The sequence below is a fragment of the Corvus moneduloides genome, chromosome 11 (assembly GCF_009650955.1).
Source record: "Corvus moneduloides isolate bCorMon1 chromosome 11, bCorMon1.pri, whole genome shotgun sequence".
Lineage (NCBI taxonomy): Eukaryota > Metazoa > Chordata > Aves > Passeriformes > Corvidae > Corvus > Corvus moneduloides.
The window spans coordinates 14434800-14452164 of record NC_045486.1 but is presented as its reverse complement, the minus strand read 5'-3'; the positions used below and the strand labels follow the sequence as shown (position 1 = coordinate 14452164).

The window sequence follows — 17365 nt, the reverse complement described above, 5'->3', positions numbered from 1 at the left end:
GGATTCATCAGTACAAAGGAGCAGAGGCTGAGAAAGCAACGCAGATAAAAATGCTTCGTGTATCAGAGAGCTGATAGTGGCTCCAGCTCAGGCAGAGGACAGATCAGCCCTGAGGCAGGTTGTGCCCCAGCTGGAGCAGTTGATAGACTATTGTATTAGCAGAGGAGAGTTCTGTGCAGGAAGCTCCCATCACATCCATTCCCATTATTAGCATGACCCCAGCCCCTCCTGCACTGGGGGCTCTGGGGTGGCAGGCAGCCAGTTACCGAGCCTGTTCACCTGCTCCAGAGGCCTCCTCTGTGGGGAAAGGGGGAAACCTCCATGGGAGTTTTACAGCTGCACTGAAACAATGAATTCACTCCTTAGTCCCTACCCAGAGGGTTTTTTAATTCTGATATTTCATTAGTTGCAAGAGTATTGCATCTCTTTTGCGCAGCGCCCAGGAAACGAAAGTACTGCACTCCGTGCAAAAATCAGTTTGGAGGCATTTTGAAAAGTTATCAGTCTAATGGTGGACATTTTAGAGAAAAACAAGCCATCCAGAAAGCATTGCAGGGACTGTGCAATGGGGAAAGACAGCCCACATGCAGAGCATAAGTGTCTGTCTTTTACCACATTATTATATATCTCTCATGCTTGTCATTACCAAATCTTACCCATTTCCTTCACAAACTTTTTCCTGCTGGGGAGGGGAAAAAGGTAGTGCTGACTGTGAGGGGGCTCTGAGGTGGCATAATTCACACACCAGGGAGCTGAGAAGCAGTGTTGCAGTGGGGATCCTGCAACACGCATATATCAAACCAGGAGTCCCGTGGAAAGGAAATATATATGGACAGACAGATTCTTGCTAGATGTTTCAGAGATGTTTATTTCTCCAGCCGCATGGCCGGAGCTCTGCCGAGGAACTGTTCCAGTCACGGGACCAAGGGTCCTTCTGCCCGCGCAGGGAACACAAACCAACCAATGGGAACGAGGCTGAGCAGGGACAGGGAAACCCCGTGTCTGTGCCCTCAGGGCCCCTCTCCCAGGACAACATGGCAGGGGAGGGACCCCAACACCTCACCCGTTTTATTTTAATAAAAGGAGAATGAAAACAACTGGATAAACATAACAAGAACAGTTTCAAAACAAAACAAGCCACCCTCCTGAGTCTTTAAATGTCCAAACAGATTCTCTGGAACATCTTAGGGCTGACAGAAGGGAGACAGAATTCTCTGAGCATGCTTTGTGGGGAAACTGAGGCAGGAGAGGGTTTAACTTCTTCCCTCCCCCTTTTCATCCCCCACTCGGCATTGGAAAGGGATTTTTGGGGAAACAACTGGCAAAAGCATGGTTTTGTGAGGGAAACCATGGATGAAAAAATGGATTGGGAATACACTGGGGGTAATAGGACATAGGGTAAAAGGGAAAGGTGGGATTAGGAAAGGGAAACTGTAGGGGGGGCTTACAATGGAGATATTGTCTAACATGACTACGATTTTTTGCATATATACTGCCTTTTACAGAAACACCATCAGGCCCAGTGACCTGCGATGCTTGTAACCCTTTTCTCCCTAGTACAATATTAAATTCCACCACCTCTCCATCTCCCAAGCTTGGGATGCATTTTTCAGGGTTATTCTTTTTAATAGCAGTTCTATGCATGAATATGTCTTGCTGGCTGTCACACCTTGTTATAAAACCATAATTTTGCTTAACATTATACCATTTTACTATCCCTAAGGTCTTAGTTACTATGATCTTTTTCCGAGTGGCTGCTGTTTTCTGTCTCGCTGCGTCTTTGCTCTCTCCTTCGGTCGCTCCCGTGTTGGAATTGTCGGGGCTGCTGGTGCCTGCGCGCTCTTCCCGGGGTCGCGTTCGGGGCTGCGCGGGCCGGGCCGGGCCGCGCCGCTCAGTTCTCCGTGCGTCGCCTCCTCTGGTCGCAGCTTCGCTGCCAATGCCGGGCGCTGCACCCACGTCTCGGCCGGGCCCCCGAGCGACGACCCCCCCCGCGCCCTGCTCCAGCGCGCGTCTCGGCTGGGCGCGGCTCCGCTCCACCGCCGCTGCCGCCCGCCGCCGCCCGCGCGCCTCCCCTCTCGGTCGGGCGTTCCCGGGGCTCGCTCCACCACGCGCTGCGCAGGACCGGGCGGGCACCGCCGGGTCCCGCCGCTCCTCGCTCCGCCACCGACACTGCGGCTCGCGTGGCTCCGCCCGCACGCGGGAACTGCCTCGCTGCTGCTCGCAGAGCGCTCGGCGCACGTGGCCTGGGCCGCACAGTCCCTGAGCCAGGCTTCCCTTCACCAGGACACAGCTGACATTGCTCAGCAGTCTCGGTAACTAAATAATATTCACGAAAATATTCTTCCATCGGCATATATTTTGACTCAAATATTAACTGTGTCCAAACGGTTTTCCAAAAGCCCTTGGTAAGAATTAAATCCCAAGAAACATAGAAAAAGTTCTTAAGCAACCATGCCAGGAAGTGTTTCAGTTCTTTCTGAGCTTGAATCAAGCTAAAATTTACAAATCGTTGTTCAAGAATCGTTTTAAGTTTAAGATAAATGTCCATATGCGGCTCTGAGAGCCAAGAGTCTTCCCACGGTTCCTCCATAGTTTAGATACGGAATAGCAAAGCAAAACCAAGAAGAGGAATCCAAAGTTTCCAGGGTTTACTCACACAAATCAGTCGCTTAGGGATCGGGGATCGTTCTGCCCGCATTCTCCACCATTTGTTGCAGTGGGGATCCTGCAACACGCATATATCAAACCAGGAGTCCCGTGGAAAGGAAATATATATGGACAGACAGATTCTTGCTAGATGTTTCAGAGATGTTTATTTCTCCAGCCGCATGGCCGGAGCTCTGCCGAGGAACTGTTCCAGTCACGGGACCAAGGGTCCTTCTGCCCGCGCAGGGAACACAAACCAACCCATGGGAACGAGGCTGAGCAGGGGCAGGGAAGCCCCGTGTCTGTGCCCTCAGGGCCCCTCTCCCAGGGCTACACGGCGGGGGAGGGACCTCAACAAAGCAGGTGTTGGAATGCAAAAATTTAAGCTTGGTTTATTGCTGCTATTGCTGACATGGCCCCAGCAGCTGCGCTCAAGGACTTCAGAGCAAGTCTTTATCTGGTGGTTAAACCTCGGTATAGGAACAGTAAGGGTTTTAATTCCATGGGGTATCTCTGCCCTCTAGATAAGAGATGTAAACTTAGCAGTGTAGGAAGGTAATTCTTGTGAGTTACATATAGCTGGAAATATGTGAATAGTCAAACCCCTTAAATTTAAAGTAAAAAATAACTAAAAGCATGTTACCTAATGTTGTTCCTAGCTATAATATAGTAAATTTGGCAGGGTTTTCCCATTAGGAGAAGATTGAAAAATATTTTCACTTGTCTTTGAAACCTTTATTTCTTTACTAAGTTTACACAAAATTAATTCATACTTACTGTCTCTTTTAGTCTTAGGAAATTAGGCTAAAAACTGTTTTTTTCTATTGTGCAGCTTAGAAATATGATTTGCAATACCACAACAAGGAACGAATCTTTTGTCTGTAACATGCTGCCTGGAGGCTTTTTCAATTGTGATATGGCAACATTCTCAGAATTGCTGCAAAGAGAAATACCTAAAGTAATACCTATCCATATGAAGAACAGTTACAAATAACTGCTCAGATGGGTGTCTCTGCTCAGGTTGACTGCACCTGGTCCACAGGGGTCTCTCCTGAAGGAATGAAAAGAAGAAAATTTGGCAGTACCAGTGTCTTGTAACATGTGCAAACTTGTATGGCACAACACTAAATTGTTTCAGATTGGATCCTGTTTTCTTTTTTTTCTTTTTTTTTTTCTTTTTTTTTTCTTTTTTTGAGTAATTTAGCTAAATTTTTTCACTTGAAATTGTGACATAAAAACATTTGTGGAGACAGTCAGAAAGAATGCTCATTGTACAGCAATGCATTTGTTATCTCAGAGGTAATTTATAGGCTGTGATTACAGAATTTTCCAGGCATAGACATCCAGAAGCTTCTTAAATGAGTCTTAAAGGTTTTGCTTTTAATGAAGTATGAAAATTAAAAGAGTTAACTGATTGTGGTTCTGAAGTGTATGGGTAACAAAGTACTGCTTGGTTAAAAAAGTTTTTTCTATCACCTTAGATACAATACAAAGTTTTTCAAGTAGTTAATCTCCTCTGACTTTGCAGACATTATAATATCACTTTATATATATATAAATTATATATATGACATAATATGCTCATATATATTAAGTATATGAGTGCAGGTGTGATCCTATTGTTCACTGGATGCTATTCAGTGCCAACAGATCTCTGCTTCAAATGTAATTCTGAAAAGAGCCATATCAAAATTCAGTCACTCGGAACTGCTTTGGAAAATGTTGGTCATACCTGTAAAATGGGTGATCCACACAGTTTTGCAGTATTTTGAATCCCTGATTAAAAGCCTTATAAACCACAGTGTGTATATATATAATTATTATATAAATTATATATATATGTGTATATATAAAATTTAGGAGGTTTTCTATGTGTATAGCTTATGTTGGCCAATAAACATATTTTGACGATGTATTGACATTTTCACTAAATTAAAAGGACCAAAGACTGAAGTGCTGCTCTTTACTCATATGACAGAAAAACCCATACTTTGGGGTCCTAAAATTGGAGCAAGCAGCATTTCAGAAAGAGTAATATATACATTGCTTTTCTCATGAGTATCCTACTGATTCAAGAAAGTAGACTATAGTTTGGAGGTTTTTTAACCATAAACATAGAATTCTGCTTCCTCAAGTACAGGTTTCCTAATTAAACTTATGTCAGTCCTTTTACTCTGTGGCTGAAAAAGCTTTCAGAACCACAAGACAAATAATAGCACTTTTCTGAAGCAGGAGGTAAACCTTAATAGTATGTGTAGTAGTCAATTAAAAGCCTCACAAAATACTGGACTTAATAAAAAAAATAAAATATCAAATAAATAAAATTCCTTAAGCAGAATATTGAATATATTAAGAGCATAATAATACTATATTATGAGTAAGAATGCTGTACTAAGAATATTTGAGAACATCTACATTCAGATTAGGTTAAAAAGCACAACCAACCCAGCACTTCTGCTTTTTATTTTTAAGTTGAAGATATGCATTAGGCTACTACTATGACTTGTTTCATTTTATAGATCTTTGCTATAAAGTCTCTTCTTTCACTGTGCCTTAATTTACACACAGATGAAACATGTGCAGAAACATCCATTTTGTAGTGTATGAATTATGAGCCAATGTATTGATTCAGAAAGTTCTAGATTCGGACAGACCACCCTTACAGTCTTGCCAAAATTGGCCCCATCTACAAAAATACAGCTCAAAAGTTCTTTGCAGCTGCCATGTTTTCTGCTGAAGCTTAATAAAGCTTAATATTCCAGCTCCACAGAAGTTGTGATCTTGTCAAATGATTAAAATTGTAGTGAGGCCTCTTTCATGTTGGTCTTTTCTCATTAATGCAAAGTAAATGAAGGCAAGTGATGCATTTAAATAAGGCCTGATGAAATTTTAGCCTTGAAATTTGTCAGTCCTTCATCACTCTTGCATGATGTTGGCTCCAGATGCCAAGTTTGTGATGTATAAAGATACTTGACATCTAAGCACTCCAAAGGGAGTGGTGACAGCTCAAATAGCTGAGGCCTCTGCTGCTCTCAGTGCTGTCAGGTTGGAGGAGATGCTTTAAAGGATTAAAAAGGCTGTGATCACCTAACCAAACAATTCTAGTTGTAGTCTATATTTTCTGTGACCTGTCATATTTGTAAATTACATAATGCCTTTTTTTTTAATCACATTCTGTAGGGATGAGTGTTTCAGAGCACACGCAACTACTGTTCTGTTACTGTGGTTCTACTCCATCACCTTTCTTGAAACTGGACAAAGTGGGTGAGATATAGGTGGACAAATACCAGTTCTAAATTTTAAAGCAGGCAGCATTAAAAGTAAAAAGCCCAAACCATTAAACAAAAAAAGTGGTCTGGAAATAAAAGCTTAGTAGAGACTGCAGTGGTTTGTAGTGATGTTGGAAACCCTGTCCTTGAGGGCTGGCCAAAGGTTTCACAGATGTCTGTTTTCACCAGTTATTACTGTTTGAGGCTGCTTCTGACGAAACATTCCTCTTTTACATTTTTTCTTTGGAAATAAGCAGAAAACATGAACAGACATAAACCACATCATACTCTTTCTTGAAAACTTCCTTAATTTGTTCTCTCTGGTTTATAACTTGGAACTGTGTGTTTTCACAGGGTTTTTTACTCAGATCTCTACCTTGGCTGATGTGCAAGAGAATGTTATGGAATATCTCCATGTTCTCAGCCGACCAAAGGTCATTGACCAGGAGCACGACGTAGTGTGGACTGAAGCATACATTGACAGCACTGTAAGTCTGCATGATAAAGTAAAAATACTGTGGTAGAAACACTCATTGCAAATCTTCTTTCTGTCACTGGAATGTGCTAACTCAGTGTAAGAATTGGGATTTTATACCTTTATGCTACAAGCAAATAATTCAACATTACTGAACTTCAGCAGATATTTATATATTGTGATTACATAGAAAATACTGAAACAAACTTAAGTTACAGAATAATTTTAAATTTTATGACTTCCAAACCTACATTTCTTTTATAAATAGAAAATGGGCATTGAAAATATATTGATTATATTGAGTAACCATTTTTTCTATATGTTTTAAAACATGTCAATGAATATATGGGTATAAACACATAGACTGACAACACTTTTAGTGTAGAAAGGTGAGTCAACTTCCAGGGGTCAACTGTGATATCTTGGGAAAGAATATTGAGAAGATTCTGCCTTTTAAAGTATATTGAATGGGTGATATGTTAAAATAATTGTCATAAATATCCAATTTAACTTGACATCCTTGTGAAGTATTTTGAGTTAAAGCACAATTTTCTATTATGCAGTGACTGAGCTCTTGTGATACTTCTGTAGCATGTGTGGCAAATCATCAGATTTGCAGGTAAAGGTTGTTCATTTTCATGGATTGGTCTAAACTAGAGTTTTATCTATTCTCTTTTTCTTGTTATATTTCCTTTGTTCTCATTAAAATATTTTGTTTAGCATATTATCCCTAGAGCAAGAGTTTGTACAAATGTCTGCCATTTAGTACAGGAGATGCCAAATATTCAATATAATGGATAGAAGATCACAAATTACTCATGACACAGATGTTTCTTTCTGTTTTAAAATTTTGCTTGATAGGCAGGGTGGGAGAATCTCACCAATTTCACTCTGATATTTGGTGGGTTTTGTTTGTTTTGAGTCTCTGTTGATTCTAGATGGTTCAGTCTTAAATCTATACAAAACCACCCTGGGAATAGAGCTTTTATTTAATTTTCACAATTGTTTAGGCCTTCTCTAGTCTTCAGTTGTGGCTATTGGTAATGTAAAATAAATACTTAAACTGCAGTTATAATGGAGAAACAAAAAATTAATTGCTTTAGAAGGAATTAACTTATCTCTGTTTCATTTTTAAAAATAATGTATTAATCCAGTCTCCTCTTTGTTGTCTTTTTTTTATTGAAACATAAGATGAGATGAACAGAAAATGTGTTATTACTGTGCTTTCTAGGCATCCCACTAAATGGGGAGGTGACCAGGAGAATCCTGTTCTCATTCACTTTTTTTTTTAAACACTTGAGGCAATCAGTGTTTGCATATTGAAGGGAGTTTGTGTAGTTGCTAGAGGAAGCTACTCAGGTAAGTGGTGTCTTAATGCAACTCTCTGCCTATGAATTGTTCGCTAAAAGTGTTTCAAACAAAATCTTCCTCCTTTCTCAACACCAAGTCATCCCCTTTACCCACCAACAAAGTACAAATTACTGTCTCAGATTTGATATGACACTTTACTCTTTCTTTCGCCTGTTAATCTATATTTATTTCCTCGATCTTTGCAGGGAGAGAAACACTCATAAAAGTTGGTCTAACTTTCAGTGATTCTCCTGTAGGTTATGGAAAGGCTAAGGAAAATTAACAGCTTAATGTTGTGTGAAATAGTAAGTGAGCCCAGCAGGGGCGACTAAATGCAAGGGAACTTAAGAACACTAGAGGGAGTGTGGAGAGGGAATCTTGAGAAAACCGGAAAATCAAAGACAATGGAAATGTTACAATCTTGAATAATAGAACTGCTTAAATCCAAACAAAAGGTCTTTTCATGCAGTCAAAATACTTCCAGGTTCTTCTCTTTATCTTCTCTTGTTTTCCTACTCTCTTGACTAAACTAATCAATGTCACTGTGCACACACAAATATACATATATATATATATATACACACACACACACGTGCACTCATGTACATAGATGCACACGTCTATTTTAAGTGTATGAAAACTTCATTCAGGACCCTAATGGGTGGGATTCTATAAGAAAAGATTGAAAAATAAAATACCGTGATCTGCTTAGTTTCAAACTACCTTTTTCCTCCCTCCTTGATCATTCTTCCTACAAAAAAAAAAAAAAACAAAAACCAAACCCAAACATGCAAAGGAACAAGATAAATTAGGGTAGTCACATACAAAACTTGAAAATATGAATGAAGGGAACATTTTACCAAACCAGGCTTGCTTCTGCCTCAGCTAAAGCTGCCTGAGTGTTATTTTCAGAGACAGATGCCCTGGCCATCTCTAGTGCTTTCAGACTGGAAGTGCTGTTAAAATAATCCTCTCCATCCCATAACTTGTTGATTTTCACAGTTGGTGCGGCTGCTGCTTGGATCTTTCCTGGCTAGAAACATCAGTGCATTTCCAGATAGTTTAAATGTTCTTATCACCAATGGTGTCTGAACAGCCAGGGTTAGATTCCCAGGGCTATATTTACAAAGTTGCACTCAGTGTCACTGTGCCCTAAAGGCATGGAATATAACCAAATATCAGAGCTAATTGGCCAGCTGTGCTGTTTCTGAGCAAGCAACATTAGGCTGGACCGTACTAAGATCCAGACAGAAAGAAGCTGGACAATAATAATCTTAGGACACAAAACATTTCCCCTGTTACCCCAGACTGTTCTCATCCAGTATTTGTCCAGGACAAAGTCATCTGTGAAAGCCAGAAGTTAGTTCATTAAGTGTTTGATACCATTTAGGAATATTCCTGGAAGAATTTTGCTGTTCAAACAAGTAATCTAATTCCTGCGTCTGTTCACCTTTCCTGTAAGAGGATGTCTGCAAAATGTTCATACAGCTGCCTCTTCAGCATGGCTTTGGCACTCCTGATGAGCTTCACATACCATTAGAAAAAACACTACCTTTATAGAAGTGGAAATCTCTGGCAAGATGTTATATGCAGAAAACATGACATGGAACAACCTGAATGTGTGTCAGGGCTGTGTGTCCTTTGGCACTGTCAGGATTGAGAGCTGATGTAAAGCAAGTGAGATGAGGCCTCTCTGGTGACTCCTTGGTTCCCTTTTGCCTGTCCCTAGACTTTTTTCTCTCCCCAGCATTTCGTGTCTGTCTGAAATGGTAACTAGTCAGCTCCATTTCTTTTACCCTTCATCAGAAAATCCGTCACATTTCCTTAAACCCAGGATTTCATGTTGGAAAGGTTATTATCACTGTGTAAAGCCTCCTTTCTTTCAAAACCAGGACTTTTGACATAGGAGTGATACAATCTTAAGTGTCACTGGCTGTCGGAGAAACAACAGATTTCTGAAATAATTTGAATTCAGATCTGTGGGGGACTGGAATGATTGTACTTGGTTCAGGCATTCACTTGGGAAACAGTCTTTAGAGGCTTATTATTATCTTGGGCTAATTCTAAAGCCAGCTTCACAATAGCTGGGAATGCTACTCCTGTAATAGTCCAGTAGCTTAAGTGCTGCCAATACCTTCAGGCTAAAATGTTGGAATTGAAGTATATGATATATACCAGCCAGCCTCTGAAACTTCTGGTTCAGAGTCCTCTGATTCCAAATTCCCCACCTTTCTTTAGACTTGTTCTCTTTTCCATTTGTACTTCTCTACTCAGCAGTCTGATACACACTACGAGTGGGTGAGCTTTGTTCAATCTGTGGAACTCTGTGAGAAAGGGTGTTTGGGCTGTCAAGAGTGAGGGGCCAGGTAGAATATTCTTAATTGTGGAGTTTAATAGGAGAAGAAACTGTCTTGCTGCCTGTTCCTGTTCAGCTGTGCAGCCCAGAGGTGCTGTAGGGAATAGCTCCAAAGGTTGCAGATGGGATACGTGGGCCCTAGACGGTGGGGTCTGGACATCACTGCAACAGAACATCCTCAGTATAACTTTTCTGCTCAAAAATGGGTCACATTTGGATCTGATATCACTCCTTCAACATTGCTAAGGCCCACAAGCATGTAATGATTCAGAAAATAAAATAACCTAATGGATGCTTAAAAAAGAAAAAAGAGATTTCTAAGTGACAGCTTTCAAATGTGAGCAGAAAAGAATTCTAGAACTATCATAGTATTTCAGGGAGGAAACAGTTTTAAAGTAGTCAACGACTTCTTTTAGCCATGTATGCATCTATAGGGAGTCAATAAAAGTGAGTATTTTGGAAGGAAAAGGAATACAGGCTGGGCATCAGAATATTAAAGTGCAGCAATGGATAGAGGTCATCTCTTGGTATTGCAGATTATCATCTGTAGACCACAGAAGCCTTTATCTCATTCTTATGGTCACATTTGGAATGTGACAAAACATTGCTTTTTTTTCCCTGCAGGAAATAAAAAAAGACTGGTCTGGCCCCTGAGTTCCCACTGTTTAAAAGCTTGTGATTGAGAGTTTGTTTATTGGTGTGTCCTATTTGGCCTACTTGGACCTTTGTTGAATCTTCCTGGTGGAATTTGTTTCTCATAAGTGTACCTGAATATATCCTCTGGATCTAATGTACCATTGAGTTCATCTCCCCCAGGCTGCTGGTCTCAAGCTGTGAGCAGGTTCAGACAAACACCACATTGGCTCTGTTCAGTTTCCAATCAGAGGAGTTCTTTGCTTAAAAAGAGCAAATTACTGTTTCACTGAATATTTTGAGATGACTGTCTGGTGCTCCAGAATTTAAGAGTTCTTTCAAAACAGCAGTGTTCTGAGTCATTACAGGTCATGATTTGTCATAATATGAATGGTGAGTGTTTTTGCTCTTTGTAATTTTCTTCCATGTTAAGAGTACCATCTGTTGATTCTTCATTTGCATTATCCCCACATTATCACAGACATACATTCCATTATGGATTTTAGTTCAATTCTAGTTCAGTTCTACAGCTGCTGCTGTATATATGTGTATTTATATATATATATATATATACACACTTAGGTTTTTGTCGTTTCTTTCTTTTTTTGAAGGAGGTATTTTTTTTGGAAGTATTTCCTGATCAAGAGACTGATGCTGTCCTAGGAAGGCAACCTGTCCAAGAACCTTATTTCTCCTAATGCAGCAGCAAATTGAGATAGCTCCACCGAAGTAAAGCCTTTAATAACTCTTTCTGAAAAGCTTATGATGGGTCTTACAACTACATTATTATATATATAATAAAAAAATTAAATTTATTCATCTTCATCCTTTAAAAAAAAAATCAAGTACTATGTAGGCATTCTTTTTAATTTGATCCAGATTCTTTGCAGAAATGCAGCAGGAACTATAGGAAGCTCGTGCCTCTCCGTTGTCACAACAGAATCCAAGTATTTTGTGTATGGAAATTTAAATTCTAGGATACATTTCTTCTGACAGAGGAGAATTATGAACCAGTTCCACAGAGGTAATATATATTTTATATATATGCACACACACACACACACAAATATATATATATATATATATATAATGGACAGAATTATAACAGAAGGTCCTCCAGACTGAAAGCTGTTATGCTGGCATATTTTTCTATTCAGGACTTTCTGGTGAGGCATTAAAATGCTGTTTAGTGCTTCTTCCACTCACACAGTTTTCTTCGTGTTCAATGCACAGAAGAGCTTTTATGAAGTAACAAAAATAAAATAGTACCCCATTTCCACTAGTTTCTATTCCCAGAGATATCTTCAAATACTTTTGGTGGCACAGGTTAATTGTGCTATTATTATAAGTGGATATATTTCGCATTTTTATCATGGTAAATTGTTCCCTGGGCCTCTATTTCAAAAAAGAAACTTCTAGATTGTATTACTGGTAGGCATTAAACTGCATCAGTGTGTTCAGAGTGTTCACATACATCTAAAGTAAGTAAATATTGGTAATCACTGCAGAGCTGAAAGTCAGCAAGTGTTATTAATCAGCAAAGAAAATTTGCACACAGTAATTTTAATTCTGTTTTTTTAATAAACCAAAAATAGAAATCTGTGTTCTTTTTTTCTCCAATCCCACTTTGGATTTGGTTACATGCTCTAACCTTCCCTTTGTGGCCAGCATCTCTTAATCTCTAAGAATTTACAACTCTTTATCAGAGAATGTCATCACCTCCAACTGCTTCTGAGGTTCCCATGGGAACTTCCTTTTCTTGCTTTGACATTTGAAAGAATTGGGTTAGGGAAGAAAAAATCCCATGCATGAATATCAGGCCTTCCATCAGGTAGGCTTGTTCATAAAACAAGGGTCTTCAAGCTCTGCTTTGTCTCCTACAGATCTCAGTGGTCTTTTGAAGGTTCTGATATGGGAGATAAGTAGAAAGTAGCCCAGGGAATGCCTTCCTATCAGCACTTCAGTTTGGATTCATTTCCCTGGAAGAGTAGAGCAGTTCTGACCATTTCACCTTGAAGCTTCCATGGGAGCACGACTGCAGTTCAGAGCTGCAGGAGTGACAGTGTCTGCACTGGGACCTCGTAGGTCTGGGACAGTGCTTGAGCCACTGACAGTGCTGATCACTGCAGCCACTTGTGCACACAGTAAAAGCAGGTTATGCACACATTTATAGGTAGGTGCAACATCTCTTTATGCTGATTATGATGATGATTAGTGCACTGTCTGTGAAAATCTTCACTGACAGTCTCGTAAAAAAAAAAAGAAAGCATTTGGGCTAAGGCTTTTATGAGTTCTGTGGCCCAAAATTTTCAGTTGCCATAATAAGCACTCTCATTTTCTGCCAAACAATTCTAATGTGTTTGTTTTACTGCTGGATCTTGAATAAATGAATTATCATGAAACACATGAGCTGTTTCAAATTCAGTAAGATCTCTGTCTACTGTCAAAACACAGTGAGTGCTGGAGATAGTCAATGAATGAACCTCTAAACTGAATAGAATTCATGCACTCCAATTGTCTTTCAGATGCAGCTCAAAACAACAATGGATGTTGTTCTTGAGTGTTAGAAAATGCGCATCTGATTTACTCCTGCTCAGCAGCAGGGTGCTCATCAATGCAGGGAATGTTGTGCCATTTATATTTGTGCTTAGATCCAACATTCACACACCAAGACAAGAGTCTGGGTGTAGTGTGTTCCAATAAAGCACAAAAAATCGAGACCCAGAAATCAAAACTGAGGCATGAACAGGAAAGTAAAGCCCATAAGGACCTAGTGGGTTTATGGATACTTAAAATAAGAATGATTAGTGCATTGTTCCATGCAAACACAGTACATGTAAATAAGGCTTCATCCCAGGGAGCACCTATGCATGTGCATGTATGGAAGAATGTGTATCTTTCTGCTTTTTGAAGGAAACTGCTTCTTTTGATAAATCACGTTTGTTTTCCTCCACTGCTAATGCTGGAACTTACAGTATTAGGGCAATTATCAATGATTGCATTAGGCAAAGACTATTACTACAGAGAGCTAATTGCTAGTTGTCAAAGTCACAGAAAAACTGTTGTAAGGAAATAGCAATACTTAATGAATTAACACTTTTCATGTGCATTGCTCTATATGGTATTTACACTGTAAAATGGTATATATGATACATCAAAAAGATGTTTAAAACATCAAAACCAAAAACAAAAGTCCTACACTTAAAGAGCAACATAAAATTTCCTGCTGGGGATGTGGAACATGGAATGCCATCTGTATTATATGGCACTGAGAAAACTGATTATGTTTGGACCTCTATTTCATAGCAGATGGGTTCATTAAATTTAATAGCCTCCAGAGCCTTTAGAAACAGTGTTAAAAACATGTGGAACATGCTGAGACACTTCACTTCTCGCCCCACAGTCATTATAACTCTGGCACAGACTATAAATATTGCACTACTTTATTTCCATTGAATCGGATTACTATTATAATTATTTTTCATAGTGTACATTTACATGAGAAATGCAGAATGCAAATTGTTCTTCTTCGAACTTTGAGATATGCAGTTGATGTCTTTAAATGCATTTTACAGTTCTTTGCACTTGCAGGCTTTTATACAGAACTTATTTTTATCTTCTTCCTGCGACATCAGCAAGCAGCTGTAATGCCACAGCAAAGCTGGGTCTTAAGCAGCTCTGCTCCCAGTGTGGTGCAAATAAGACAAGCATTAGGTTAAACCATTGAAGGGAAATCAGAGGAGTGTTACATCTTGGGTTTTAGCTATATATTGCTAAAATATTCTCTTTTCTAGTATTTTATTATTTTGTATGATAGGGTAACTACAGTTTGACCTTGGTCTCTGTTCATCTTTTATCACTGGATGAAAGAGAGATTAAATATCTATTTTTGAATCAGATTAGTTTCTACAAAAATATTGCTTTAAACAAAGTAAAACCTCATCTCTTTTTGAAATAGTCTCAGTATTTGATAGATAAAGGATTATTTTACTATTTAGTTATTTATTTTAAATAATACTTCCAGTGAGAACAAGGAAGTTTTACCATGCTTAAGTGCTTGGACACCTGTTGAACCTTATTCCACATCTTCATTTACTACACGTTCTGATGTTTAAGCTAAATTACGGTTGAAGAAATTGTCATCCTTGATCAGGATTTTTTTCAAAAAATAACTCAGTTTCCCAATAACCATATCAGCTTGTTCCTGTTCAATGTAATTATCTTCGCTTTCCACTTCCTTTCCTGCAGAATGCTGTGACTACCCACACTGTCTTTTACTGTTTTTCTAAGGTCACTCTTGTTTTTAGGTTGTATTGACTGTTTTAATGTGGATTTTCTCCTTCCTCATATCACTGACTTCAGCTCCAATTTTGCCACCGACCATTGCTGATATTATTATCATGACCTGGCAGTTTTAATAAATCACTAAAGCCCTACTGCAGTAGATGATGGATGATTACAGGATTAAATAATGATTGCTTCCTCATATCATTTATGTTTAAAGTAATAGGTAAGGATCACCAGTTGCTTAGAAAGGGCAGAGAGTGAAAGGACATAGGAAGACAGGGTAGGTCAATGCAATGATTGATTACTGGTCTTTCAAACTGCAGTGTCCACTTCTATGGATTTCCCACACAACTGCCTAGGTCTCAAGAATCATGGAGTTCTTGCTTGTGTTTGGTTGAACTTGATTTTATGTAATTCTATTAGGAAGAAATTTTCCTGCATATCCAATCTAAACCTTCCCAGGTCCAACATAAGGCTGTTTCCTCTTGTCCTGTTACTTGTTACCTGGGAGAAGAGCCCAACCCTCACCTGGCTACAATCTCCTTTCAGGTGTTGTAGAGCCATAAGGTCCCTCCTGAGCCTCCTTTTCTCCAGGCTAAACACCCCCAGCTACTCCCAAGGAGACTTGTGCTCCAGCCCCTTCCCCAGCTCTGCTGCCCTTCTCTGGACACACTTCAGCACCTCAGTGTCTTTTGTGTAGTGAGGGGCCCAAAACTGAACCCAGGGCTTGAGCTGTGGCCTCAACAGTGCCCATAACAGGGGAACAGTCACTGCCCTGATGCTACTGGCCACACTATTGCTGATACATCCAGGATGCCACTGGGCTTCTTGGCCACCTGGGCACATGCTGGCTCATGTTCAGCTTTTGACCAACACCGTGATGTCCTTTTCCACTGGGCAGCTTTCTAGCCCTTCTGCCCCAAGCCTAGAGTGCTGTGTGGGGTTTTTGTGGCCCAAGTGCAGGAATCAGCACTTGACCTTGTTGAACTTCACACAACTGGCCTCAGCCCATCAATCCATCCTGCCCAGATCCCTCTGCAGAGTCCTGCTGCCCTCCAGCAGATCAGTGCTCGCACCCAACCTGGTTTCACCTGCAAACTGACTGAGGGTGCCCTCAATCCCCTCACCCAGAGCATTGATAGAGACATTAAACAAGACTGGCCCTAGTACTGATCCCAGGGGAACACCACTGGTGACCAGCTGCCAGCTGGATGTAACTCCATGCCCCATCACTCCCTGGGCCCAGTCATCCAGCCAGCTTTTTACCCAGCAAACAGCACACCTGTCCAAGCCATGAGCAGCCAGCTTCTCCTGGAGCATGCTGCAGGAAACAGTGTCAAAGGCTTTCCCTCAGTGACCCTTGCTCCAGAGAGGTGTCATATTTTGTAACTTCCAGTCAACTGGGTCCTCCCTGGTTAGCCAGGACTGCTGATAAACGATTGAAACTGGCTTCTGATATGAAAACTGATTGGATGTACTTGGAAAAGAATCCTCAGGATTACAAAAGTCAGTAGGTTTCACCTGCTGGATGTTCTCCCACCAGTAACTATGTACAAATTACAAAGAATTGCTCTGCTGTTGAATTTGATTAACAGGCATATTCATGCCAAAAGGGTATTGGTCCCATTTGCAGACACCTGCACACTAGAGATAGAGCAGCTTGGGACTATTTCCAGCTGGGATCTGCCAAGGACTTACAGTGCCTTTGACTAAGAGGGCAGAAAATGCTTTTCATTTTCACCTTGTTTCACAGGGAATTTTCTGGTTTTCTTGTGACACGGAAATAAGATCAAAAGGTGACAAGTTACTAACTAGAGAAAAATTTGTTTCTACATCCCTACATGCTAGGGTGAACCCAGCATTTAGGAGGACATGTCTATCCTGAGTGGAAATATGTATTTAAAGACATTCACAACTGATAACTGTCCATTTTTGATCTTACTGCCTCTACTCTGAGTGAAATTGAGTTAATTATAAGGAAACTGTAGGTATTTTTGTTAGATATATTACATTTTTCCAGTATGTTTTTGGTTTTAGTTTTCACATAACAGATTTTTTAGGGTAAATGATAATGTAGGAAAGCAACAAATTTAGTACTAAGTTCCATCCTTTGATCTCATATTTATCATTCCTTGACTTTCTGGAAGAAAGAGGGCAGTGAAGATGAAATGTAATTTATCTGCACTGCTGGAGTAAAAAACCTGCAATAATAAGAAAGGCTTATTAAATTATTGGTGCTATTAGCTTTGCTGCAGTGGCAGAATTCAGTGCAGAAAAGGAGAAGAAGAACAGAGAATAAAAGGAAATAATCTCTTTTGTCTGTTGTACTGCAGATATGGAAGTCTTTAG

At 40.0% G+C, this 17365-nt stretch overlaps 1 protein-coding gene across 6 annotated transcripts in view; it reads left to right on the top strand.

The window, feature by feature from the left end:
* The window catches only part of CACNA2D3 (calcium voltage-gated channel auxiliary subunit alpha2delta 3), a 398896-nt gene that overhangs the window by 251363 nt on the left and 130168 nt on the right, over positions 1-17365 (top strand). For all 6 annotated transcript variants that reach the window (XR_004242342.1, XM_032120753.1, XM_032120750.1 and 3 more), the window contains exon 13: positions 6270-6403. Coding sequence is in view for 5 of the 6 variants with exons in the window: in XM_032120753.1 (XP_031976644.1) it covers positions 6270-6403 (134 nt within the window). In the remaining variant the exon portion in view is untranslated. The remainder of the gene's footprint in view (positions 1-6269; positions 6404-17365) is intronic.